The 26,489-nt window shown below is 47.8% G+C and overlaps 1 protein-coding gene across 3 annotated transcripts in view; it reads left to right on the top strand.

Annotated features, from left to right (window-relative positions):
• RNF214 (ring finger protein 214) overlaps nucleotides 1-26,489 on the top strand; it is a 232,873-nt gene that overhangs the window by 108,885 nt on the left and 97,499 nt on the right. For all 3 annotated transcript variants that reach the window (XM_086957033.1, XM_086957035.1, XM_086957034.1), the window contains exons 11-12: nucleotides 16,112-16,219; nucleotides 17,730-18,040. In XM_086957033.1, coding sequence (XP_086813159.1) covers nucleotides 16,112-16,219; nucleotides 17,730-18,040 — 419 coding nt within the window. The remainder of the gene's footprint in view (nucleotides 1-16,111; nucleotides 16,220-17,729; nucleotides 18,041-26,489) is intronic.

The following is a 26,489-nucleotide window of genomic DNA, read 5'->3' as shown; positions in this document are numbered from 1 at the left end:
TTTTTTGTAAGCACAGGTAGATTAAGTGATTTGCCCAGAATCACAGGATGTTGAGCAGACACCAAGAATTCAACCTGGCTCCCCAGCTCCACAGTCTTCAACTCTGGCTGTGGCGCCACATCCTTGGGGGTTCCACAAAACATGCCTTCTGACACAATTCAAAAATCTGTGGTTATGTGGAGTATGGCCAGTGCCGTGCCAGTAGGAGCTCAGCCACATTTTTCCAAGAAGGCCTAGGGGACGTTTACATCATCCACATGTGATATAAGTGGAGCCTGGGTACAGTGCTAAACATGTAGCCCTGCCCCTTTACCTGCGACATTGAATCAGTAGTAAAGGTCAAACAAAAGCCTGAACAAAAAACACTACATAAAAAGAAAAAGTTACATTCTTTTCGGTTTTCTCTAAAGGGATGCCTATTCTGTTAAGCCTACAATCATGCCTTTTATGACCGGAGTTTAGGAAGTTAGAAATGCCATTCAAATGTAACAGGAAAGTTTAAATGGTTCACTATCAATTGGTCAGTCTTCGGTTCAGACTACGCCCAAGCATATTTAAAAAAAACCTGACCAGTTTAGCAGCCATTAACCATTCTGAAATTCCCTATCGAGGCAGCATAAAATGGGTCGCACTCGGGCTGTGCATTTTGTGCTCCTTTCTTTTTCCTTTTTGCTATTTTCTGCTTTTTGTGCCCTTTTTCTGTTATCTGTACCCTTCTTTGAGCTTTTTGTACTAGTTAGTGCTCTTTTGTGCTGACTTTGAGCTCTTGTTTCGCTCTTTGTGCTCTGCTTTCAAGATATACATGGGCTGCACAGGTCTTTAAAGACCTGTGAAAAACTCGGGCGTGCCGTAGATAAGACTCCAGACACTGCCCAGACGAATCTCCAGCAGCCCGAGCTGCAGCAGCAGCTCCGGCTGAGAGACACGAAGCCTAATTAATAGGCCTGGAAGGAACAAAGGCATGTTAAGTGGTGGGGTGGAGAGCGCGCCCCCCCCTGTGAGGATGCTGTGTCCCCCCAGGGGGGCACGCCCCACAGTTTGAAGACCTATGCTCTAAAGTGGTAGCTTGGTAGCAGTAAGGCAGTATCAGAGAACAGTGTAAAGCATTTGTACACACTCAGTCAGCAAATGGTCTCACACACTCAAGAACTGAACTCTAGACCAATTGTTTTGTATATAAAAATATATTGTTTATTTTAGAACCTCAATTAGGTATCATAAATACTTTCCCAGAATGAGATGTTGTAATTGAATACTTTCAAATTTCAAAAGACTTTTAGATGCAATAGATACAGTTGCTGCAATATGCAACACAAGTTTAAACACAAAATAACATTTAGCTCAATGGGAGTTTTAAGTAAAATGCAATATCAATTACTTTGCATAGGTTTTTCTTACTCTGGGCTGGGTCCTGGATTCAGCCTTGGTGCATCTCCTGTAAACAGTTGGAAGAAATCGTTTTTGTTACACAGGCAATTTTTAAGGAATATTTGTATGTTTTGAAAATCGACAGAAGAAATTCTGGCACAAACCAGGCAAGGTTATCCTATGGGTAGGAAATTAGGTTATCGGAAAATCACGGTTGTAATTACTTTTCATGTTCAGTGCTGGGCTTAAAGATACAGCACTGGAATCTCTCCTGATAGCAGGTGAGTAATTTTGCTTTAATTGATCGGCTGATTTTTAAGGAATATTTCAAAGTTGCAAAATTTGACACGTAGAAGAAATTCTGAGTGAAACCCAGCCAATGTTACCCTATGGAGAAAATCAAGTTATCGGTCTTTGGATAAGTACTCGACTGGCAAAGTTAAGGTTCTGGGGGTAGACTCAGGGGTCTCCCAGGGTCAGGTAGGTACAGTTGTTACACCTCAGCGGCACAGGGGCAGCCGGGTGCAGAGTGAGTAGGCCCAATGTTATCCTATAGAGGATAGGGGGCCTTTGGTTGGTGGCTGCTAGCAGGCAGGCCACACAGCTGTGGGATTTGAGCTCCTGGTCACTTACTCTGGGCAAGTGGGGAAGTAGGATAGGGGGCAGATGCTGCACTTCCAGTGGCACTCGGGCGGCTGGGTGCAGGGTGCTTTTGGGCCTTCGGGCGCCCAATGTAATTCAATGGGAAAGCTGGAAGTTGAACAAGGGCTGCAGGCTCGGGGACGGAGATTCTTCAGGTGCGACCACCACTTTGAGAGGTGAGTTGGGATGTTGTAGGATAGGTAGACACCCAGGAGTTGGGCACAGGGGGCCATGGGGCGCCGGCTGCAGGGGTGTCTTTTGGTGTCGGGAAATCTTGCCCTTAGCTGGTCGCGGTTGGAGGGGTCCATTGTGAGACTGCAGGCGTCGTCAGGAGCATCGAAAAGGGTCTTTGGGTGCTGGGTTCCGGGTCACAGTCGCCGGGGGGACGTCCTTGTGGTCTTTGTCCACTCGGGCACGGGTCAGGCTTGACGAGTGCAGAGTGTGCTCGATTCGCGGTTCCTGGCTGGCACCAGGGGCTGTTGCTGTTTGAGCAGAACCACTTCTCGTGGGAGTCCCAGTCTTTAGATGAGCAAGGCAGTCAGGTCCTCCGGGGTTTTCGAGGTTGCTGACCACAGGAGATGCCAGGATTTAGCAGGAGCAGGTTCAAGGATCAACAGGCCGGAAGGGCTGGGGCCAAGTCAGTTGGTGTTGTCCTCTTGTTAGCAACTGCACGGCTGGCCTTCTTTCTTCTTGTTCTTCTTCTTGTTTCAAAATAAGGATCTGATGAAGGAAGGTTCAGGATGCCCCTAAATACTAAATTTAGGGGCGTTACAGGTAGGGCAAGGGCAGGGACCAATGGGTCCCTGTCCTGGGGTGAGTACACCTCTGTCTTGCCACTCTCCAGTGGGAGGGGGGCAGGAGCCTAGCTCTGATTGGGTAGGGCTCCCCAGTCTCAAAATGGCGAGAGCCCAGAGTTGTGCTTTACCTCGCCTCCCCCACCTGAGGGTTTGGGTTGGCAGAGGCTGGCAAACCCTCTTTCCTCCCTTTGTTTTTCCTGAGTACAGCAAGTGGCCTGGAGAAGCTCAGAAAGGCGGCATACCTTTGAAGCTCCCCCTGCCCATCCTGGGGGAGGAGACCTAGCACCTCTTCACAGGATGTGCATTGTTGCAGGCCCTAGAGAGCGGAGGGCTCTCTACCCAGGGGTCCAACAACATGTCTGCTGGGTGGTTGCCTATGCAAACACAACAGGTGATGGACCGAAGGTGGTTGCCTAGGCAGCCTCTCAGTCAGGACACAGGTTATGGGTTAGTTTCAGGGGGCAACTCTAAGTTGCCCTCTGGTGTGCACTTTACATTAAATCCCACTCTGGCATCAGTGTGGGTTTAATGTGCTGAGAAGTTTGATACCAAATTCCTCAGTCTTCAGTGTAGCCATTATGGTGCTGTGGAGTTCGGAATGGCAACCTCCCAGCACCATATACTCTTAATGGCATCACTGCACTTACAGTACCCAGGAATGGCCCTGGGTACTGTAGGGGCACAGGGATCATGCACCTGTGCCCACACCACTGGCATAGTACACCCAGCTAGAGGGGTGACTGAGATATGCCAGGGCAGTGTGTTTGTGGGCATGGCACACAGGGATGTGTGCCATGTCGACTCTTTATTTAGTTCTGCACCAAGACACTCAGCCTGCAGAGGCAGTGTGTGGGTGTCAGGGTACAGGGCCTCTAAGGGTGGCACAATAAGTGCTGCAGCCCTTAGAGGCCTTCTCTGGTCACAGTGCCCTGGGTACCTAGGGTACCATTTACCAGGGACTGACCTGTGGCCAGATATGCCAATTGGGTTTAGGCTTCAATACAGTTTTAGAGAAGGAACATAGGCCCTGGGCACCTGATTGGCAGGAGCCCAGGGCACACTCAGTCAAAGTACATCGGCAACTCAGCAAAAAGTGGAGGCATACCAATGCAAGAAAGATGGCACTTTCTGACACAACCCCCGCCCGTGCCCCCCCCCCCCCCGCCCCCCAACTAAAGGTGATGAAACTAACCTTGTCCTAGGGAGTATTCATTGTCTAAGTGGAAGTACATGGAAAGTCTATCTGCATTGGCATGGGCAGTCCCAGGTCTGTGTTCCACTTCAAAGTCCATTCCCTGTAGGGAGATGGACCATCTTAGTAATTTTGGATTCTCTCCTTTCATTTGCATTAGCCATCTGAGAGGTCTGTGGTCAGTTTGAACCAGGAAGTGAGTTCCAAACAAGTAGGGCCTCAACTTCTTCAGGGACCAAACCACAGCAAAGGCCTCCCTCTCATGGCACTCCAACGCTGCTCTCTAGGGAGAAGCCTTCTGCTTATAAAAGCAACAGGTTGGTCTTGGCCTTCATCATTGGTCTAGGATAGGACCGCTCCTATCCCTAGCTCAGGGGCATCAGTCTGCACTATGAATTGCTTGACATAATCTTGTGCTTTTAGAATTGGTGCTGAGCACATTGCTTCTTTCAGGGTGTCAAAAGCCTTTTGGAAACTAACAGTCCAGTTGATTTTCTTGGGAATCTTTTTGGAGGTGAGTTCTGTGAGGGGAGTCACAATGGACCCATATCCCTTCACAATCCTCCTGTACTAACCAGTCAAGCCAAGGAATGCCCAGACTTGGGTCTGGGTTGTTGGAGCTGCCCAGTCCAGGATGGCCTGGATTTTCGGTTGTAAGAGTTGTACCTGGCGTCCACCAACAAGGTGGCCCAAGTACACCACAGTGCCCTGCCCTATCTGGCATTCGGATGCCTTGATAGTTAGGCCAGTTAAGTAGAAAGAAGCTCCTTGAAGAATTATTTCAAATTCTTCAATTAATTTCTGTTATGTCTTTTATAAGTACATCAATTGGGAAAGGAACATAAGAAACGTGATATCTCAAATCAGTTTTATGTATTATTTGATAAATAATTCTTTTGGCTTATCACAAAATTAGAGAAAGGTACATATGCTAGGCAACAAAACAACACTACAATACTGAATACATTTTTTCAGTAGCGTAATATACCGTCGGTACAATATGTATTATACATATATATACATAGAGTGCTCCTGTAACAACAGTCAGCTAATCCATCAGCTTTTTATACAAATCCTTTCATTGATGAATGTAAACCAATCGGTATAAGAGCGTCGACGTTTCGGTCTTTAACATACAATTTTCACCAAGACCATCCTCAGGACTATGTGTTGCACAAGATATCTACAAAAATATATACAATATATACACATTAAGTACATAGGATCCACCTACTTATGTCCAATATACTTGATTGTCTGCTTACATTAAACTACCGTCACCACACCCAGTGTGACCATAAAGAAAACTATATACAACTATCTACACCATTTTAAGCCCAATAGGGCATTAAATACTCACTGGACAGGTCTAGCTGTCTCCAATTTTCAATCGACCACGGCTTCACAAGGAAGACCATAAGTGTGGCAGGGTATGCTCAGACGTGAGTCCCTTGCTCACTTTGCCACTGGATTCAAGCAAGCCGGGCTGAAGACGGCTGGAATGCCAGAAACCGGTCCTCGGAAGCTTGTTTCCGGTCCAAGGAAGACATGGCTTGGCAGTTCGGCTGGACTGTTCCCATGAGGCACAGGGTCAGACTGATGTGCATATAGCCATGTCTGAACTGGGGTGGCAGAGTGGGCTAAAGAACGGTGATGGATTAAACCCAGATCTTTTGACTGGGTGTGAGTGTTTGATTGATTCAGATGCTCCGTCCATCACCACCCCCTTTTGTACCGCTTTTGGCCGCCATAAGTGTGGCAGGGTATGCTCAGACGTGAGTCCCTTGCTCACTTTGCCACTGGATTCAAGCAAGCCGGGCTGAAGACGGCTGGAATGCCAGAAACCGGTCCTCGGAAGCTTGTTTCCGGTCCAGGGATGACATGGCTTGGCAGTTCGGGCTGGACTGTTCCCATGATGCACAGGGTCAGACTGATTTGCATATAGCCATGTCTGAACTGGGGTGGCAGAGTGGGCTAATGAACGGTGACGGGTTAAACCCAGATCTTTTGACTGGGTGTGAGTGTTTGATTCAGATGCTCTGTCCATCACCACCCCCTTTTGTACCGTTCACACTCTGTCAGCAAATGGTCTCACACACTCAAGAACTGAACTCTAGGCCAATTTTATTTGTATATAAAAATATATAGTTGTGTATTTTAGAACCACAATTAGGTATCCTAAATACTTTCTCAGAATGAGATGTTGCAATTGAATACTTTCAAACAGCAATAGACGTTTAGATGCAATAGATACAGTTGTTGCAATATATAACACAAGTTTAAACACAAAATAACATTGATCTCAATGGGAGTTTTAAGTAAAATGCAATATCAATTACTTTGCATAGATTTTTCTTACTCAGGGCTGGATCCTGGATTCAGCCCTTGTGCATCTCCTGTAAACAGTTGAAAGAAATCGTTTTTGATACACAGGCGGTTTTTAAGGAATATTTGTATGTTTTGAAAATCGACACTTAGAAGAAATTCTGGCACAACCCAGGCAATGTTATCCTATGAGAGGAAATCAGGTTATCGGAAAATCACGGTTGTAATTACTTTTCAGGTTCAGTGCTGGGCTCAAAGATACAGAACTGGGATCTCTCCTGATAGCAGGTGAGTAATTTCGTTCTCGTTGATTGGCTGATTTTTAAGGAATATTTCAAAGTTGCAAAACTTGGCACTTAGAAGAAATTCTGAGTGAAACCCAGCCAATGTTACCCTATGGAGAAAATCAAGTTATCAGTCTTTGGGTGAGTACTCGACTGGCAGAGTTAAGGTTCTAGTGGTAGACTCAGGGGTCTCCCAGGGTCAGGTAGGTGCAGTCCTTACACCCTCAGCGGCACTGGTGCAGCCAGGTGCAGTGTGAGTAGACCCAATGTTATCCTATGGAGGATAGGTGCCCTTGGTTGGTGGCTGATAGCTGGCAGGCCACGCGGCTGTGGGAGCTGAGCTCCTGGTCACTTACTCGGGGGAAGTGGGGAAGTAGGATAGGATAGATGCTGCACTTCCAGTGGAACTCGGGCGGCTGGGTGCTGGGTGCTTTTGGACCGTCGGGCGCCCAATGTAATTCAATGGGAGAGCTGGAAGTTGAACAAGGGCTGCAGGCTCGGGACGGAGATTCTTCAGGTGCGACCATCACTTCTAGAGGTAAGTTGGGATGTTGTAGGATGGGTAGACACCCAGGAGTTGGGGCCATGGGGCGCCGGGTGCAGGGGTGTCTTTTGGTGTCGGGAAATCTTACCCTCAGCTGGTCGCGGTTGGAGGGGTCCATTGTGAGGCTGCAGGCATCGTCAGGAGCATCAAGGAGGGTCTTTGGGTGCTGGATTCCGGGTCACAGTCGCCAGGGGGACGTCCTCGTAGTCTTTGTCCACTCAGGCACGAGCCGGGCTTGGCGGGTGCAGAGTGTGCTGGATTCGCGGTTCCTGGCTGGCACCATGGGTTGTTGCTGTTTGAGCAGAACCACTGCTCGTTGGAGTCCCAGTCTTTAGATGAGCAAGGCAGTCCGGTCCTTCGGGGTTTTCGAGGTTGCTGACCACAGGAGATGCCAGGATTTAGCAGGAGCAGGTTAAAGGATCAACAGGCCGGTAGGGCTAGGGCCAAGTCAGTTGGTGTTGTCCTCTTGTTAGCAGCTGCACGGCAGGTCTTCTTTCTTCTTGTTCTTCTTCTTGTTTCAAAATCGGGATCTGAAGAAGGAAGGTTCAGGGTGCCCCTAAATACTAAATTTAGGGGCGTTACAGGTAAGGCAAGTGCAGGGACCAATGGTTCCCTGTCCTGGGGTGAGTACACCGCCTATCCTGCCACTCTCCAGTGGGAGGAGGGCAGGAGCCTAGTTCTGATTGGATAGGGCTCCCCATTCTCAAAATGGCGAGAGCCCAGAGTTGTACTTTACCTCTCCTCCCCCACCTGAGGGGTGGGGTTGGCAGAGGCTGGCACACACCATTTCCTTCCTTTGTTTTTCCCGCCTGTCTTCCCACCAGAGTGGGGATCAGAACCAGTGGGGGCCAGTTGCTGAGTACAGCAAGTGGCCTGGAGAAGCTCACTAAGGCGGCATACCTTTGAAGCTCCCCTGCCCATCCTGGGGGAGGAAACCTAGCAACTCGTCCAAGGATGTGCATTGTTACAGGCCCAAGAGAGCAGAGGGCTCTTTCTCACAGTCATAAGCAATGAATAGGTCCGCCCACGTGTGGGCCCTGGAGCACTTTATTCAATATATTTTCTTAAGTGTAGATGTTCGCCTTTTTCTGGAAGGCCTGCAGAGTCACTTAAAGAAAATATTATGCAGCCTGTAGCAAAAGGCTACAAAGGGCAAATTCTTAATTTTGTATATAAAAAAAGCTGCCAGGAGAACTGTCCATGCTTATAAATGAACACTGTTTTTGTAAAACAATACAAATGTCTGTCACAAACCCTTTTTTAGTAGAGTATAGAAATGAAGGAGCATAGGACCATGTAGCCTCATAAGCTGCCATTTTAAGAGCTAAAAATAGACGTGGTGCCTTTAAGGCCTCAGGGACCTCCAGTATCCCATCATGCTTGGATAGAGGCAGTTACCTCAGTTCTCTTTTCTGGCACCTGCTGACAGGACGTAGTAGCACTAAACTCTGCCTTTCTAAGGCTTTTTCTTCAAAATTCACTTGTGAACTTTATCAAAAACCTCTTCACTCGACATCTTGCAACTATCCCTTGCATTTAAAGCAATTTCCTGACAGGAATGTGGGGTGTTGTATCCTTTAAAATGCCACCTTTATCCAATAAATACCCTTCCTGTAAGAGAAAGCAAGCCAAAACAGGCTCTCATAGTGTCTGTATTCTTTGTCTTCTGGCAGTTCCTCTTCCTGAAGACTGTTAACACTGCAAGACATTTTCCAGGCGAACTCTATGTGATAGAGAGAAGATTCGCCTCCAGGGCACGGAAGAACAGTGCAGGTAGCAGATGCAGTCTGTACATAATCCTAAAGAGCATGAAGAGATTCAATCCTCTACCAGGGCTCTATCATCAACCTCTGGTGGACGAGAAACATCCAAAAAGAGGTCTTCAACTAAAAAACAGCATCATTCCCTGTCGACTTCGAGAACATCACCGTCGAGGCAAGGTACAGCACTCATCTGTTCGAGGTCAGGAACCGGTTCGCCGTGGCAAAGAGACGAAGATCGCCGTTGAGACTGTGTAGGTCAATGTCCAAAATTCTTCAAATGTCAACATAGAGCCTCTTATCGCCATGGAGGAGTACATCGACGTCGAGGTAAACCATTCTTTCAGCATCAGGAAGCGGTTCAAAGTCTAGGAGCCTTCGACATCGAGAAGCAGATCTCTGATGCACCATCATGAGGTACTGGGTTTTTAGGGACCCGGCGGTGCCAGGGGAACACCCAGAGACCTCTTGAGTTCTTCCTGTTTTGGACCACAGAAACGCAGAGTCTTCTAGGTGATGTCAAGGATCAGGTTTTATTGGCTGCAACCAAGTAACAAGTGTCCTAGAAGTACAACAGCACGGTGTGTATATTCTCAGGAGACTGTTCGTTCTTACAGAACCAGCCTTCTCCTTTTATACAAAAATATCAGCTTCAGGCAAGAATTCTTTGTTTTATGGTACAACCATAGACATATTTTCACAACAAAAGAAAAGCAAAGTCATGATGGCCAGCCCACATTTTCGTATGTCCAGTTTGTGATAATTACCCAGCCAGGCCCAGAACTTCCATCAGATATCGATGAACCCCCAATAAAATCGGGCACCTCTTCCTTGTAAAACTAGCCATAAAGAAGAAACAGGGACAGGTGTGTGTATGATAAAGCGTGGTTTGTATGCGGTAAATGGTTTATGACATGTTGTGCCTTGATGCTAATCTCGCTCGGCCATTGGGCCGGGGACTGCCCGAACAGGTTTGGCTGGAGGCAGTGGAGGCAGCTCGCCCAGGTAACAGAGGAGTCAGGAAAGGTGGACGTGTCCTTTCAGATCGAATTCGGCCTTGGCCAATTAACTATGTAAGGGCAACCACAAGATGGATGCCGCTCACAAAATGGAACCCGAGGGTTCAAGACAGAAAGTATGATTTAAGGGTGTTTTCGTCACTCAATCGTGACGCAAATGCACAGGCATAATGTCCTAATCATTACCGGTCTGCCGATACCAAATTTGTCATGGTATGATGATATTTTCTGACACGAGTGTTGGGCTTCACCACATTATAGCAGGGTCCATCATTTTCAGAACCACAATCACAGGACGTTGAAGTTGAGGAGCAGGCCGACGTCTACAACACGGCAGAGGAAGAGGAGACACATTTATTCCTCATCAGAGTCTGACTATTCCAGGATGGATTCTTCTTCTTCTTCAACCAATAGTCTTGCCAGGTACTCCTCCATCACCACCTCCTCCGCAGCCTTCATCGCCAATTCCATCTGCTTGAACATCTTTCACCATCTTGTCCAAAGTCAAGATCGCTTTCCAGGATGTGGCATTGTTCTCACAGTCACCATGCGTCATAAAAGAAGGTATCATCATCGCCATAGGTCACACAGACCCAGATCACGGTCACAATCTTACCATTGTTCCAGGTATTGACCTCCACCTCTACAGGACGCTATTCGTGTACATTAATAGACTCTCCACCACATAGAGTCTCCCCAGTAGATGACATTAACACCTTTCACAAGGTCTTTGTGAGAGTATCGGAAAAATTGAACATCCAGATGTGAGTGCCTACTCCAACCACATCAGTGATCTTTGAGACTCTCAAAAACTCACAACGTCCAGACCACTCCTTCCTCTAGTGCCAGGCCTCTTTGAACCGGCTATGGAACTCTTCTTGACTCCCACTACAGTCAAGTCGTCTCCATCGGGACTGCTAAAAAAGTACAGACCCTGTGAGCAAGATCCACTCTTCTGTGGTCGGACCCTCCCCCAGACTATGTGGTAATATTAGCAGCAAAGAAACTTTGTGCTACTACTCCTGCCTCCTCACTTTCACCAAATAAGGAGAGCAATAAGTTAGATTTGGTGGTACAGCAGCCACTTCCATAAAGGCAGCAAGTGCACCTTTGTTTCTCAGATGCTACTGTCGGTCCAGAAGTTTTCCGAAGATCTTCTAGAGTTAAGTGGTAGGATTTTTGGGGAAGTTGAGAACGAGGGTTTGATGGTATCAAACTAAATAATAAGTGCAGCGGCTGAATCCTCCCTTCTTGCTGCTCATGAATACTGCCATGGTGCGGCCCGCCTTAGACACGTGTGGCTCAGTCTCACATCTTTAAAACCGGAGTCACAGCAACATAACATTAATCTGCCCTTCTCCAGTTCTACCCTATTCAGAAGCCACACAGATGATGAAATGGCCCGTATAAAAACCAAAACAGACGGTGGGCCTGGAACGGTCCAAGGAACAACACAAATCACTTCGCCCTTACCAGGTTACGCTACTATTCCCAGAGAGTTCAAACCCCTTCCTGGTATCAGGGATGACATCAACAACAGTAGCATCACTATACCCAACAGCAAAGGCAGCCTCTCAGCAAACAGTACAAGGCAGAAAGCCTACCGCAGTCACAAAACCTTGAATTGTTCCTTCTCAGTCCGGTAGGGGGAAGTATTTCAATTTTTTTGGGCAGAGTGGCAACTAATAACAAAAGACGCCTTGGTAGTGAATATTGTTTGGCATAAATACTATCTCAAGTTCATAAGTCGTCCTCCTCCTTAACCACCAAAGTCATCCAGTCACCATCTGAAAATGTTAAGATCGGAAGTCAACATCTTGTTTCAAAAACATTCAGTGGAGGCTTTTCCTCACCAATAATGGGGAACAGGCATTTATTACAGATTCTTTCTGGTGCAGAAAAGGGAGAAGAACAAATTGAGACCCATTCTCAACCTCAAATACTCCAACAAATGGTTTCATCGGGAGAAGTTACGGATGCTGTCCTTACATCAGATCTATCCTCAATTTCAAGGGCATTGGCTCTGCTCCATCAACCTCCAGGATGCGTATTCTCACATCCAACTGGTACTGAAACATTGGAAATTCCTGAGGTTTGTGGTAGGGCAGGACCATTACCAATTCTGTGTACTGTGGTTTGGCCTCAAGTCAGGACCCAGAACATTCTCGAATGTCATGACAGTCGTAGCTGCCCATCTCAGGGAAAACTGTGTCTTCGTCTATCCCTTTCTAGACAATTGGCTCATAAAGGTGTCGGCGTTTCAGGAAGCACAGCTTAATTTCAGCAGGGCATGCAACCTTTTACGCTTGGGGCTTCAGGTCAATCACAGCAAATCCCAACCAATCCCAGTTAGGACCTTGCATTATCTGGGAGCTGACATCGACACCGTCCAAGCAAAAGTGTGTCCTTCAGAGGAGAGACGCTAATCGATTCTTCAGAAATGTTGCTTTCTTAAGATAGCATCTCATCCCAAGGTGAGGACTGTCTCATCTCTCCTCAGTTCAATAGCCTCCTGCAACTTCTTCACTCTGAATGCCCGTCTCCAAGAATGCATAGAGGACCAGTGGGATCAGTTCACAGGTAGTTGGGACGGCAGGATCCAATTGTCCCTCCATGTGAACCATTCCCTCAAATGGTGTTGCTTCCCAGCCAATCTGCTTCAAGGAATGCTTTTTCATCAAGTTCCTTCTCAGATCATTGTGACGGATGAACCACTTCAAGGGTGGGGAGCCCAAATGGATCCTCTACAAATCCAAAGCATCTGGTCTCCAAAAGAGATGTTGTATCACATCAACCTCTCGAACTTCGAGCAGTCCATCTAGCTCTCAAGGGCTTCTATCTATTATTTAAGTCACAGACAATACCACCACAATGTACTACCTCAACAAACAGGGGGGGACGAGGTCCAGGTCATTGTCACCGGAAGCCCAGTCAATATGGAATTGGTTGATCACCCAAAACCTATGAATCACAGTGACTCACCGGCGTGCAGAATGCACAGTTGGATGCCGTCAGCAGAGTTCTGCAAAAACAACACGAATGGGTCTTGCACAAGGACATAGTTCAGTATGTCTTCGAGCTCTGGGGCACGCCCACCATAGATTTTGTTTGCTACTGCACAAAACAAAAAATGGCACGGCTTCCCCTCTAGGTACTACCAACCAGAGACACTGGGGAATGCCCTATGGTTCGGCATGTCAAGCAAATTCATTAACGCCTTTCCACAGATCCCCCTGACCCCGGCTATTCAAATTAAGCTGACCACTCTACTGCCAAGATGATACTCATAACACCAGAGTGACCACTTCACGGGTCACACACAGGGTCCCCATCTCAGACCGCAATGCAACAACGATCTGCTGACAGAATTCGGAGGCCAGATGGTACATCCCAATCTCTCCTCCTTGAATGTGGCTGCATGGCTCCTGAGCTTGTAATGTATGGAGTGCATGGAGATCCTGAAAGAAGTCAAGCAACCATCCATCCGGTCAGCATATGCCCTAAAGTGGAAGAGATTTTGCATCTGGTGTTCCTTCAAAAGTGTGGATCCTACTACTTGCCAGGAAGATGTTATTCTTCCATACTTATTACATCCTGCAAAATCTGGCCTCCAATTCTCTTCCATAAAAGTTAACTTGGTGCCTCTTACTGCATCAATAATTTCCTAGAGGATTTGAAGAAGGTGTTAACTGCCATTAGGTGTCCTTACCATCCATGGGAGCTTAATGTAGTCCTTTCCTTTTCCTCTGTAACATCTCTCTTGGAAAACAGCTTTCCTTGTAGCAATCTCATCAGCATGCAGGGTTAGCAAAATCCAAGCTTTATGTTCTCATGAACCATACAGTCTTCCATTCTTCCAATGTGGTTACAAGAACTCACCCAAAATTCCTCCCTAAGGTGGTGTCAACTTTCCATGTTAATCAAACTGTTTCCTTCCCCACATTCTTTCAGAGCCCATCTACACCAGCAGAGAGAACACTCCATTCTCTAGATGTACAGAAGGTTTAAAAGTTGTATCTTGATAAAACGCACAAAATCTGCAGATAAGACCAATTATTGGTTAATTATGGTCCAGTCCGCACCAGTCTTGCCAGTTCCAAGCAGTCCATCTCAAAATGGATTGTTTCTTGCATCCTGTTATGTTATCAGAAAGCTAATTAAACACTTGAGACCAGACCTAAAGCACATTCCACTAGGGGTAAAGCAGCCACTGCTGTCTTATTGCATAATATCCCCAATACAGAGATTTGCAAGGCAGCTACATGGAGGTCTATTCACACATTTACCAAACATTACTGCCTTGATTCTTATGCTACGGCAGGTGCCCAAGTAAGGCAGGCTCTTCTCAAAAATCAATTTGCTTAAAGGGCTTCTGGGGTTAACTTTTAGTCTTTTCCACCGCTATACGTTGAGATGGGCCTGCTATTGTATTTAGTGCTTATAACTATACATGGATATTCCCTATGAAAGAAGGAATATTTTCTTACCTGTAACTCCAGTTCTCTTGTAGGGGAATTTCCATGATAAGTTATAAGCAACCCTCCCTTCTCTTCGGTGGAATAGACAGAGGACTCATGGGCCTTATACATAGCATCATTCATTGCCTGAAAAAGAACTGAGGTAACTGCCTCTAGCCAAGCATTATGGGATACTGGAGGTCTCTGGGGCCTGAAAGGCACCACGTCTATTTTCAGCTCTTATAATGGCAGCCTATGAGGCTACACTGTCCTATGCTCCTTCCTTCCATACTCTACTAAAAAGGGTTTGTGAAAGACATTTGTATTGTTTTACAAAAGTATTGTGCATTTATATGCAAGGATCATTCTCCTGGCAACTTTTTTTTATCTACGAAATGAAGAATTTGGCCATTGTAGCCTTCTCCTACAGGCTGCATAATATTTTCTGTCTTAAGTGATTCTGCAGGCCTTCCCGATGAAAAGCGAACATCTATACTTAACCGCATGCGCGCTAGCGGAATTCCGCTCGCACGCTGGGTTTTAAAAAAATGCACTTTACGTGACGAGCTGGGCTCGTCATCAGCGTGCGAGGAGGCTACACCATGACGAGCCCAGCTCGTCATCAGCGTCGAAGGTGTTAAGAAAATCTATTGGGTAAATTTCTCTGGGGTTCCCCCACGTGGACAGGACTATTCGGTGCATATGACTGATCATGGAAATTCCCCTATGAGAGAACTGGAGTTATAGGTTAGAAACTATTCCTTTTGCCTCAGTTGAGGTCAAGCTTGCCTCCCTGTATAAGTGTGTGAGCACATTGGAGAATTCAGCGCTTGTCATTGGCAACAACACTTTTTATTTTATGAAACCATACTTCACACAGTAAGGGAATTAAAGGAAGTATTCTTACCAGTCAAATAAAAATGCACGCACTGGAACCGAATAAGGGTTCATCCATTCTTATGGCCCTATTTGAGTACATTCATTCTATTACCATCTATGCATGAGTTGGCAACTCTTACTGTACCAATCCCTTCAGCAACAAGAGTCTTTTATTTGCAAGTTTGATAAGCTCTGCACCTTCTTTTGTAGGAATAAAATAGCCTGGATTCTGCTCCCAGTGTTTGATCGGTGGGTATCTGATTACTACATTAATCGTCATTAATCATCCGAAGGCTCTCTCAGTTTTTCTTCCATACCCACATTCACCTGTAGAACAAACAATTGATAGGCTCTGTGCAAGAAAGAAAGAGTTTACAATACTGTGTTGACCAAACTCAGAACTATTGAATAAAGATCAGTTGTGTGAAGTGCAGTTCCAGAAACACTTTTAACAAACAGTGGTGCGACGAGAAGGCCAACAAGTAGCTACCAACTATTACAAACAACATCCCAAAAGCGCAAAGGCATTAGGATCTACACTTTTCTGCAGCATTTCACAGGAAGAAATATGCAAAGAGCAATGTTGTGCATGTAAATGATCCATGATACCCAGGCAGGGCATTCAACAGTAAGGATTCTATTTGGAAAAGTGCCTACATCACTGTCATATGTGCCAGTCATTGTACATACCCTGGATCTATCGCTGGGCGTTGCAGTATCTGTAGCAGCCAGGTGTACTGCGAAACCCCATCCACTAGGTGGTCTTTTCTAGACTGTGAGGTTTGTAATTATTGTTCGGAGATTGCCCAGACTGTTCTAAAGGAAGACCTCTTTGATCCCATAGGAACAGTTTAAGCAGCATATCGAGCTGGTAAGGAATGGAGCTAAACTGTGCACACTGCCTGAGCTGGCCTTTCCCGGGCTGCCGCCAAAACCTGACCCTAGGTTAGAGGTGAGTGTTCACTTATGCAATGTGACTATACTGCAATACCATATTAATAAGCGATGATTTTACTCTATGCATATGCTAATTAACAATAAAATTATAACGAATATACAGAAAATCTGCCTGGTTTTGTCCATGCTGCTACAGAAGGTGAATCCCTATGTGATGTGTAGGTGAGTGTGCATAGAAACTCAGAGCCCCAGCCCCTAAACACCAATAGACAATCATGCACTCCAATGCTGTAAACAGACTTGCACTCAAGGGAGGAGCATAGAGCCTCAAAAGAAGAAAACCATGACAGCTCTGTATGAAAACATCAATTCCCCACTTAAACTGGAAACATGTCCCTGTGTGAAACTGTGTGTGCCCCCAATGCTCAGTAGAGAAATGTGCCCTCCGCATGTTCGCCAAATACTGATCCCCTTGCAATGGTGAATAACCGCTCAAATACCACCCCTCTGATACCCTGTACGAGCCCTTTACTCTCCATACTCCCTTACCAATCCCACCCCTTCACCCTCTGAATACCAAGATCTGACACCTCTTTCTGTCATTAAAACACTGATGTCTAGTGACTCCCTAAAGAGACTGAGTCTACAACACCACGAAAAAATACTTTCCCTATATTGCCACCAATGTCAGATAAGAATTCCTCCATCCAACATTTTAAAATCAAAACGACCCTATGCAGTTGTGGATTCCCAAATCCATCAGATAAGAGCAATCTATGTATTCCCCAAGCATGTGCCATCCCCAGTATGCTGAGACTAAGACACCCATTATATTGTTCTGTTTATCCTGCTAGTGAAGCCCGAAGTCACTAAAGAGTTGAGGCGGTCTTCGAGGTCCGACTAGCTACTACTTCCTCCCAGAAGATTTTGAGATCAAGATGCTCAGGGCAAAATGGATCATTGATGACTGACCCCAGTAAGGAGATGAGTGCACCTCCTCCGAAACAAGGACCTGCTGACAGTTTGTACAGACACAATCACTGCCAACTTTCTATTGAAGCAGGGCCTCAAACAGAAGCGAGGCTTCCCAATTACCCTAAACTCCAAGAAACCTTTCAGGGATGTGTGTTCTTGTAATGGAAATCTCACTAACATATACAGTGGAGAATCAAACTGCTGAACACACAGGCATGCTAACAAACACTAAAAACACAAATCTAGCCAGAGACAGTCATACACTCACTATTACGTGCACAAGCATGATTCAGCAGTGTATGGTATGTATCCCAATGTAACACATACACTTGCATAAACAAACACACCTACTCTACCCGTAACAAATATAAACACAAAAATTCATGGATATTAAGACCTGTAACAACCCACTTCTGTGGTCTGTGTCCATATACTAGTAGAGTGCCTGAATACATGGGGATAGAACTCTCTTGTGATAGTTTCTGTGAATACATGAATAAGCTGTGTTGCAGTGACTCCATAGGAAACCTAGACCATACCATGGCCTTGGTGCTTCTAACCACCCCTCCTGTCCTCTGGTTTCTTTACAGGCAGATCTTATGCTCCAGGCTGCACCACAGTTGAATCCTTCCTCCCAGCAACGAGTGCCTTTCCCTGTGTCTTCTGCGGCTCAGATGTTATTGGGTCAGTCTGTGCCCCTACACTCTGGTACCCATGGAGTGAACCACCCAGGTCTGGCTTCTGCTGTCCACAACTCTCAGCTGCTGCTGCCTACTCCAAATGTGCCTCCACCAGTCCAGGGTGCAGGCAAGGCTCCAAATCCTGGGGTTTCTGGGCCCCCAGCCAACAAACTGGGAAAGATCCTGGAGCGGCTTATGGCCCGGTATCCTCAGTGTAACCAGTGAGTTAATCTACTTTGTCTTATTACAATGCACTGTTGCTCTCTTGAAGGTTTCCTGTTTCAAAACACCCTCAGTGTTGCATCTCCTTAATGTCTGTTTCTGATAACATCTCCCTCCCCCTGTCTCTGTGTCACAGAACAGCTCTCAATTGATGCAGCCCCCTTTTGTTTGATGGACATACTTACTGTATCGAGTTCCCCTCCTTGTTGCATGGCCTTCCCTTTGGGAAATTATGTGATTAAAGCATCACCTCTGGGGCCCATTTTGGGATCCAAAGTGTAAGAGAGAGAGCGACTGAGAAGGAGTGAGTGAGTGCACCTGAACCTGCTTGTTATTGTGTTTAACCATCCTGCTGTTTTCCAAGAGAGCTAGGCTGCAAGGCCTCTCAAGGAACTACACATTACCTCCTCATCACTTTTTCATCCCAGTGCTTACCTAAAAAGGCATGTCCACACCCTGTTGACAGACGTACTACTGCTTTAAAAGGAAAAAAAATAAACTCCTTCTCCTGCTGATCATTTGAGCTTCCTGTCTCGATGGCTGGTCAGTTCTTGCTTACTTATTACTATGTTGGTGCCAGTTCTCCTTGCTGATAGAAATTTGTTTACACTGTGGCTTGTGTTCCTTCCTTAGCTAGCTGCCGCACCCTTACAGTACTCGTGACCAGTGTCCTACTGGAAATGTGTGCACCCAAACCTCTTGCTGGGTATGTTTAGGGTCCCCTGGTTTTGTTTCCACCTTTTATTCTGCCCTTCACTGGCTGCCTGCTAGGAATGTAGATGGGGTTGTCAGAGAACTCCTTGATGTAGCTGCTGTCTTTTCTTGATGAATATGTGTGGTGTGGTGAGTCTGAAAGAAACAGGAGGCAAACAACCAGAAACACGAAAAAAGGTGTAAAGGCCCCCTATTCTCTTGTGTCACCAAAGGCAGATCAGTTTGCAGAAAAGTGAATTATTCCATACACATCTTGAACCCACACAAGGTCCTAAGTACAAGCAGGTCAACAAACAAGGATGTCATGTCAGTTGTGTAAGCATGAGTGATAAACCCTGCATCATTAACAATCCAGAATGCCGTCCATCATGCACTAAAAAGGATTTCTGTAATGCAGGCAAGACTGGAAATGCTCTGAAGGATAAAAGAACACATAAGCCTACTAAGATTTGAGCCTGCAATCTGCAGCTTGCACACAGAACCCTGCATGCTGCAGGCACAGAAACTAAATGAACTGAGGTTGTATTGAACACTAGGCAGGGCACAGGAATACAGAGCAGACAGGGACGTGAGGCAGGCATAGCACAGAAAAAGGAGGAAGGCAATATACAGGACTGGCACCCCAGAGGTTCAGAATGCAGACATAGCAAACAGGGAAGGGAGGATACAGATAAACCTGGCAACCAGTGCACAGCATTAGAAGGCTTGCCAGCCAGGACAAAGATACACTTGGCAGCCAGGGCACAGGACCTAAGGGAATACTGGACATTGTGCAAAGAATAGGGTTACCAGATGACGCCATCCCATTAAGGCCACGTGATCTGTAGTCCTGTGACTTACCTTAACAAATCATTGTTTTTGTGCATATCAACCCCAGCACTTCAATTGAACGGAAGCAAGACTAACATTTTTGGAATACACCGATCTGTTAAAGAAAGCCTGGGGTCTGAAAGGGGTGCTCTGAGGTAAGGGGGTCATAAAGTGACCCTAACGAGACAAGAGCGAAGCCAACCGGGTAGGTTAAGCACATGCACAATGGAACTCCAGGACAGAGTAGGCATAGCACAAAACACAGTAGTAGGTGGTGCATTGGAATAGAAGACAGGCAGGTCAAAGTTTCAAATGGCTGGCAGAGGACAAGTTGGGTAGACGGACACCAGACAGCCAGCGTTCAAGCGTGCTGTGGGCACAGACACGGTGGGGAAGGTATGGCATGGGTCCACAAGGAATAGGGTCATAGCTTCAAGTCACTAGGACGAAACTTCTCCAGTCCTGGGATCGCCTTTGACAAAACATTGTGTTCGAGGCATGTGGGCTGCTGAATTCATATCTGTGCATAGATCGCCGCCTAGTGTTGGGTCCGGATGATTGCACATTGTTGTCCTGGAAGAGTCTTCAAAGTATCATGAGATAGGTGGCTCCTCCCCTGGACTACAGTGCGCATGGGCATCCTCTCCATCCTCAGATTGTTTTTTTCCGCCATTGGGTTCGGATGTACTTTCTCTACTCTAGTTCGGAAACTTTGTATTGACTCTTTCCTAAGGCCAAAAGGCCTTCAAAGCGACGGTATTGTCTCGTTCTGTGCCTGTTTCTTTTCCAGTTCTTCGAACCGGACGTCGGAGGCTGCTTCTCGCTTTCGACACCAAAGGCCCAGACTACGACGACGATGGATCGGAGCCCGTTCAACCGATGCCCCGTCTGTAATTCGAAATACCCCCACATTGATGTGTACCCAGTGTGCAATAAATGTTTGTCCCCCGAACACGACGAGGCCAGCTGTATGGCCAGCTCGAAGTCCGCTCCAAGAAGACGCTTCAACTGCGACGCGCAGCAAGACAGTCAGCGCAAAAGTCGGCGCCCGAGCCGGTCAACATCTTCGAGGCCGGTGACGAAGAAGGCGTCGAAGAAGAAGAGGAAGTTCCTGACGAGCAGTCGGAGCATGACTCCAACTTCGAGGTGGACGAGCAAGTTGAGGAGTACGTCCACGAAGAAGACGTCGTCGAGGTAGGGGACGACTAAGGGGCCATCGGAGCCGTCGATGACGACTCCAGTGATGAGCCAGGCCCAACCGCAGTAGCGGGGCCTACTACTGACAATACGCTCCCTACGGCTCAGGTCGAGGCATCGCCAAGAGGCCTTAGCCAAGATCTTCCTTTACATTCTATAGCCCCGCGTCCAAGCCAGGCTAAGAATACTTCGAAGGAGCCATCGGTCGATTCTTCAAAATCGAAACCGAAACGAACCGAGCCAAAATCGAAACCAAAACTACTTAAGATGGTCGTCGGTTCGACGTCAGTCCAATCGAAGACTATCGACGACTCTTCGGCGTCGAAAGGGGCCGTCGCCTCGAAGACTGGAGCGTCAAAGCAGAGCTCAACCGTCAAACACGTTACCTTGACGCAGTCGGCGTCGACGCACAAACATGGCGACAAGGCCAAAGGCCTCCAGACCAAGAAGGCCTTCGAGCCGAAGATTTCAGCGCTCAAGCCACTACTGAGCAAACAACTCGAGTCGAAAACCAAAGCCGACCCGAAACAGCAAGTGACGTCGACGCCTAAGGCCGTGCATGCCACACACCGGGAGCTCGAGTCGACGCAATCAAGCAGGCATCCTACTGAGTCGCCGAAGCAGCTCGAATCGACCACTACGGCGAGCTCCAAAAAGGTCGGCCAACCTCCGATTAAGTTCGGTCTTCCGCCAACGGCTCGAGCAAAGTATCTCGAACACCACAGAGGCACCGAGCCTTCCAAAACGTTGTCGGCGCCTTCCAAGCCCACCCCTGAAGGGGTTGTGTTCCACGAGCCCTCGAACGACAACCAGTCGAAACTCTTCATCGACTCGGAATCGGGCAGGCTAACTATCCATAAACGGAAGAGCGCACCTGAACATCCCTTGGAGGGTTATAAAATTCCTCTTAAACAGAAGAAAGACTCGGCCACCTCACCAGTTCTCTTTCAACACGTTCAGAACTATCCACAACAAATGGCATATTCTCCAGCACAAAGCGAGGAGGACATGGGTGAAGATTATGGTCAGGCGGCCTTCACTTATCACGCTGACACTGATCAGGAGGAACCTCACCAGTGGTCTGAGGCTGTAGATCAAACTGTAGATCCTGATGATCCACAAGCTGCACCGGACGTTCAGTCCTACAACGTCAAAACCTCGCCAACTGAGGACACGGCGGCGTTTAACGCTCTGATAGAGAGGGCAGCCCTCAACCATGACGTGGAAATGCACGCAAAACCTGTGGAAGAAGATTTCTTATCTGACACTTTCTCCACCTCTGAAAGATCCACTAAGACTTTGCCTATGCTTAAAGGAGTCCTCAAGCATGCTGCGGACATTTTCAAAGAACCCACAAAAGCAAGGGTTATCAACCCACGGATTGAAAAAAAATATAGGCCTGCTCCAGTGGACCCCACCTACATCAAAGGCCAACTCCCATTGGACTCCCTCATAGTGGCCAATGCCCGCAAGAGGGCAAACTCGCAAACTAGTGGTGACGCTTCTCCTCCGGACAAAGAATCAAAGATCTTGGAGGCGTCAGGAAAGCGAGTGGCAGCACAGGCTGCTAATATTTGGAGGATTTCAAATACACAGGCCCTATTGGCTAGATACGATAGGGCTCACTACGACACATTAGAACAGTTGTTGCAACACCTGCCTGATGTTTACAAAGAGGGAGCAGAAATGATCATACAGGAGGGAAAGTTAATTTCTAATGCATCCATCAAATGCGCACTGGATGCGGCAGACACGGCAGCTAGGGCCATTAACACTAGTGTAATGCTAAGACGTCACTCATGGCTCCGCATCTCTGGGTTCAAACCGAGATTCAAACAACTTTGCTCAACCAGCCGGTTAACCCAGACTTCCTTTTTGGTCCCGAGGTAGACACAACCCTCGAAAAAATAAAAAAGGACACTGAGACAGCAAAATCCATGGGGGCTCTGCAATCTCAGCAGTTTCGGGGCAGTTCCTTTTGTCGCTCCGATAATAGGGGAGCCTCTAGAGGACAGGCTTTACAGCAGGCCCAGTACACCAAAGGGAGCACGCAATCCACCTATACAAAGAATACCAGGGGTGGATACCGTGGGAACAGCGCCAAGGGCAGAGGACGTGGCAATAACAACGCCAGATCCTCCGCTCCCAACAAACAGTGACGCCTTGTCACTGCCCCCCGACCATCTAACACCTGTCGGGGGAAGACTCCAGCAGTTCCTGCCGGTCTGGGAAAACATTACCACGGACAGGTGGGTGAGACAACCTATCCGTTACGGCTATTGTCTAGAACGAACCTCCACCCCCCCCAACATACCCCCAAGGCACCGTCCTATGTCCGCAGAGCATATGCACTTATTGCAGCAAGAAGTACTCTCCATGCTGCAAAAAGGGGCAATAGAGCTCGTGCCTGCAGAAGAACAAGGTACAGGAGTGTACTCTCTGTACTTCGTAATCCCAAAAAAGGACGGTTCCCTGCGGCCCATTCTAGACCTCAGGCCCCTCAACCAATACATACTGTAAGAACACTTTCATATGTTAACCTTACAACAGGTCCTGCTGTTGCTCAGTCAGGGCGACTTCCTAGCGACCCTGGACCTCAAGGATGCATATTTCCACATTCCCATTCACCCAAGTCACAAGAAGTATCTCAGGTTCACCATCAACCATCAGCATTACCAATTCAAGGTCCTGCCTTTCGGGGTCACCACTGCCCCCAGAGTGTTCACCAAGTGCTTAGCGACTGTGGCTGCGCACCTTCGAAGACAACACATTCATGTCTATCCCTACCTGGACGACTGGCTTGTTCAAGCCAAGTCAGCCCAGCAGTGTGCCAGCCACATGTCGCGCACAATTCACATCCTTCACAGTCTAGGGTTCTCACTAAACTGCGCAAAGTCACACCTGCAGCCCGCCCATGTGCAACAGTACCCAGGGGCAACATTGAACACTCTGACGGGAACCGCGCAGCCGAATTATGCCAGGGTCAACAGCATGCAGTTGCTCATTCGGAGGTTCAGGCCTCAGCAATCGCTCCCAGCGCAGGTGTTCATGCAGCTCATCGGTATGATGGCATCCTGCCTATTCATAGTCCCGCACGCGAGACTGCACATGCGTCCCCTTCAAGAATGCTTAGCACGACAGTGGAACCAAGCTCATGGCCATCTAAAAGACCTAGTGTTGGTGACCGGTCGTGCATACAACTCTCTGCATTGGTGGAATCCACAAAACCTTTACAGGGGACGACCGTTCCAAGAGCCTGTCCCACAGATAGTGCTAACGACGGACGCATCTCTCCAGGGTTGGGGAGCGCATGTCCTCCATTACACGTGCAGGGACTATGGACATCACAACAGCAGAAGATGCATATCAATCTGTTAGAGCTGATGGCAATCTTCATGGCACTAAAAGCGTTCAAGTTGCACCTGTGCAACAAGGTCGTGTTGATCCGGACGGACAACATGACTGCCATGTATTACATCCAGAAACAGGGAGGCACACACTCCCCGCAGCTATCTCACCTAGCCCAGAGCATGTGGAAGTGGGCCATTCAGGTGGAGTGGTGTGGCTCACTGGTTAGAGGTGGCAGACCCGGGAGCAGAAGTCGGCCGGGACCAGGGTTCAATTCCCGACGCGGCAGGGTCGTGGACTTCGGTCAGCAGACTCGATAATTCTCGCTTCGGTGCCTACTCTAATCAGGGGTCCCACTCGGCAACTCTGGGCATTAGCTAGCCTAATCTCCACAACGGCCCCTCCAACGCCGGGGATGCTTGGCTCCACCTTGGGGACTCCCAGCAGTTACACAGCGCCAGGAAACCTCCGGGTAGTGCGCTTTACAAGCTCAAACATAATAATAATAATATCTTCCTCATGGCGGAGCATCTCCCGGGCGTAGACAACCAGATGGCGGACCTGCTCAGCAGGCACAGTCATCAAATGCACGAGTGGGAAATTCACCCCTCGGTACTCCAGCCATACTTCCAGCAGTGGGGTCATCCAGAGATCGACCTCTTCGCCACAAAAGAGAACGCAAAATGCCAAAGCTTCGCCGATAGGTTCCCACACCCGCAGTCTCAGGGCAATGCGATATGGATGAACTGGTCAGGCAGATTTGCGTACGCTTTTCCCCCAGCCCCACTCATACCGCTGGTGGCACGCAAACTGCGGCAGCACTCCTTGACGCTCATCCTGGTTGCTCCAACGTGGGCACGGCAAGCTTGGTACACCACGTTCCTGGAACTTTCAGTGGTGCCTCACCAACGACTGCGCCTCACTCCCAGCCTCCTCACTCAGAGCCATGGAGACATTCAGCACCCAGATCTGCAACAGTTGAGCCTAGCGATTTGGCTCCTGAGGTCATAGAGTTTGGCTACCTCAACTTGCCCCCTGAGTGTATGAACATCATCAAAGAGGCAAGGCGACCTACAACTAGGACGTGCTATGCAGCCAAATGGAAACGTTTTGTCATATACTGTTCCAACAATGACATTAATCCGCTAGATGCGTCCACGCAGAACATCATATGTTACTTGCTGCATCTGTATCAATGCAATCTAGCGTATAGTTCCATCAGGATACATTTGGCTGCTATGGCCGCTTATCTTCAGAACAGGCAGCACCTTTCCCTCTTCAGAGTGCCTGCCATCAAAGCTTTTTTGGAAGGCCTTAAAAGAGTGATCCCTCCTTCGCCTGTCTGGAACCTAAATATCGTTCTCACCAGGCTCATGGGGCCCCCCTTTGAGCCTCTCCATTCTTGTGAGATACAGTTTCTTACATGGAAAGTAGCTTTTCTGATAGCCATCACGTCGCTACGAAGAGTCAGTGAGCTTCAAGCCCTGACAATTCAAGAGCCCTACCTGCAAATTCATGCTAATAGGGTAGTGCTGCGCACCAACCCCAAGTTCATGCCAAAGGTCATCTCGCAGTTCCACATTAATCAAAACATAGAACTGCCAGTTTTCTTTCCAAACCCAGATTCAGTGGCAGACAGAGCACTGCACACCTTAGATGTCAAAAGAGCTCTCCTGTATTACATCGACAGGACAAAAGACTTTAGAAAAACTAAACAGCTGTTTGTTGCCTTCTCTCCACAACACAAAGGCAACCCTATGTTCGAGGCATGTGGGCTGCTAAATTCACATCTAGTGCATAGATCGCCGCCTAGTGTTGGGTCCGGATGATTGCACCTTGTTGTCCTGGAAGAGTCTTCGAAGTATCACGAGATAGGTGGCTCCTCCCCTGGACTACAGTGCGCATGGGCATCGACTCCATCCCCAGATTGTTTTTTTCCGCCATTGGGTTCGGATGTGATTTCGACGTCTCCTGTTCGGAATCGATAAAACAACTTTATTAAGGCCAAAAGGCTTTACTCACTCGTCGGTATTGTTCGCGTTCGGTCTCGTGTTCATTCCTACTCTTCGAGTGGGATTTTGTGTGAGTCGGTGACTCTTCGATCATCGAGGCCCTGTCGACGCAGCAAGACCCCGACGTTGATAAGATGGAACGGAGTCCGTTCAAGTACTGTCCCGTGTGCGGTTCAAAGTACCCACACATAGACGTGCACCCAGTGTGCAACAAGTGCCTGTCGCCGGACCATGACGAGGCCAACTGTATGGCCTGTTCGAGATTCCGGTCGAAGAAGACCATCAAGCTTCGGCGCGCGGCGCGCCTTGAGGCCCAACGATCGGCTCCGGCGCCAGCGGACATCTTCGGCGACCCCGCGGCAGATGA

This window comes from Lissotriton vulgaris, chromosome 2_1 (assembly GCF_964263255.1).
Source record: "Lissotriton vulgaris chromosome 2_1, aLisVul1.2, whole genome shotgun sequence".
Classification (NCBI taxonomy): Eukaryota; Metazoa; Chordata; class Amphibia; order Caudata; family Salamandridae; genus Lissotriton; species Lissotriton vulgaris.
Note: the sequence above shows the minus strand (reverse complement) of the source record. Positions and strands in the feature narration are given on the sequence as shown.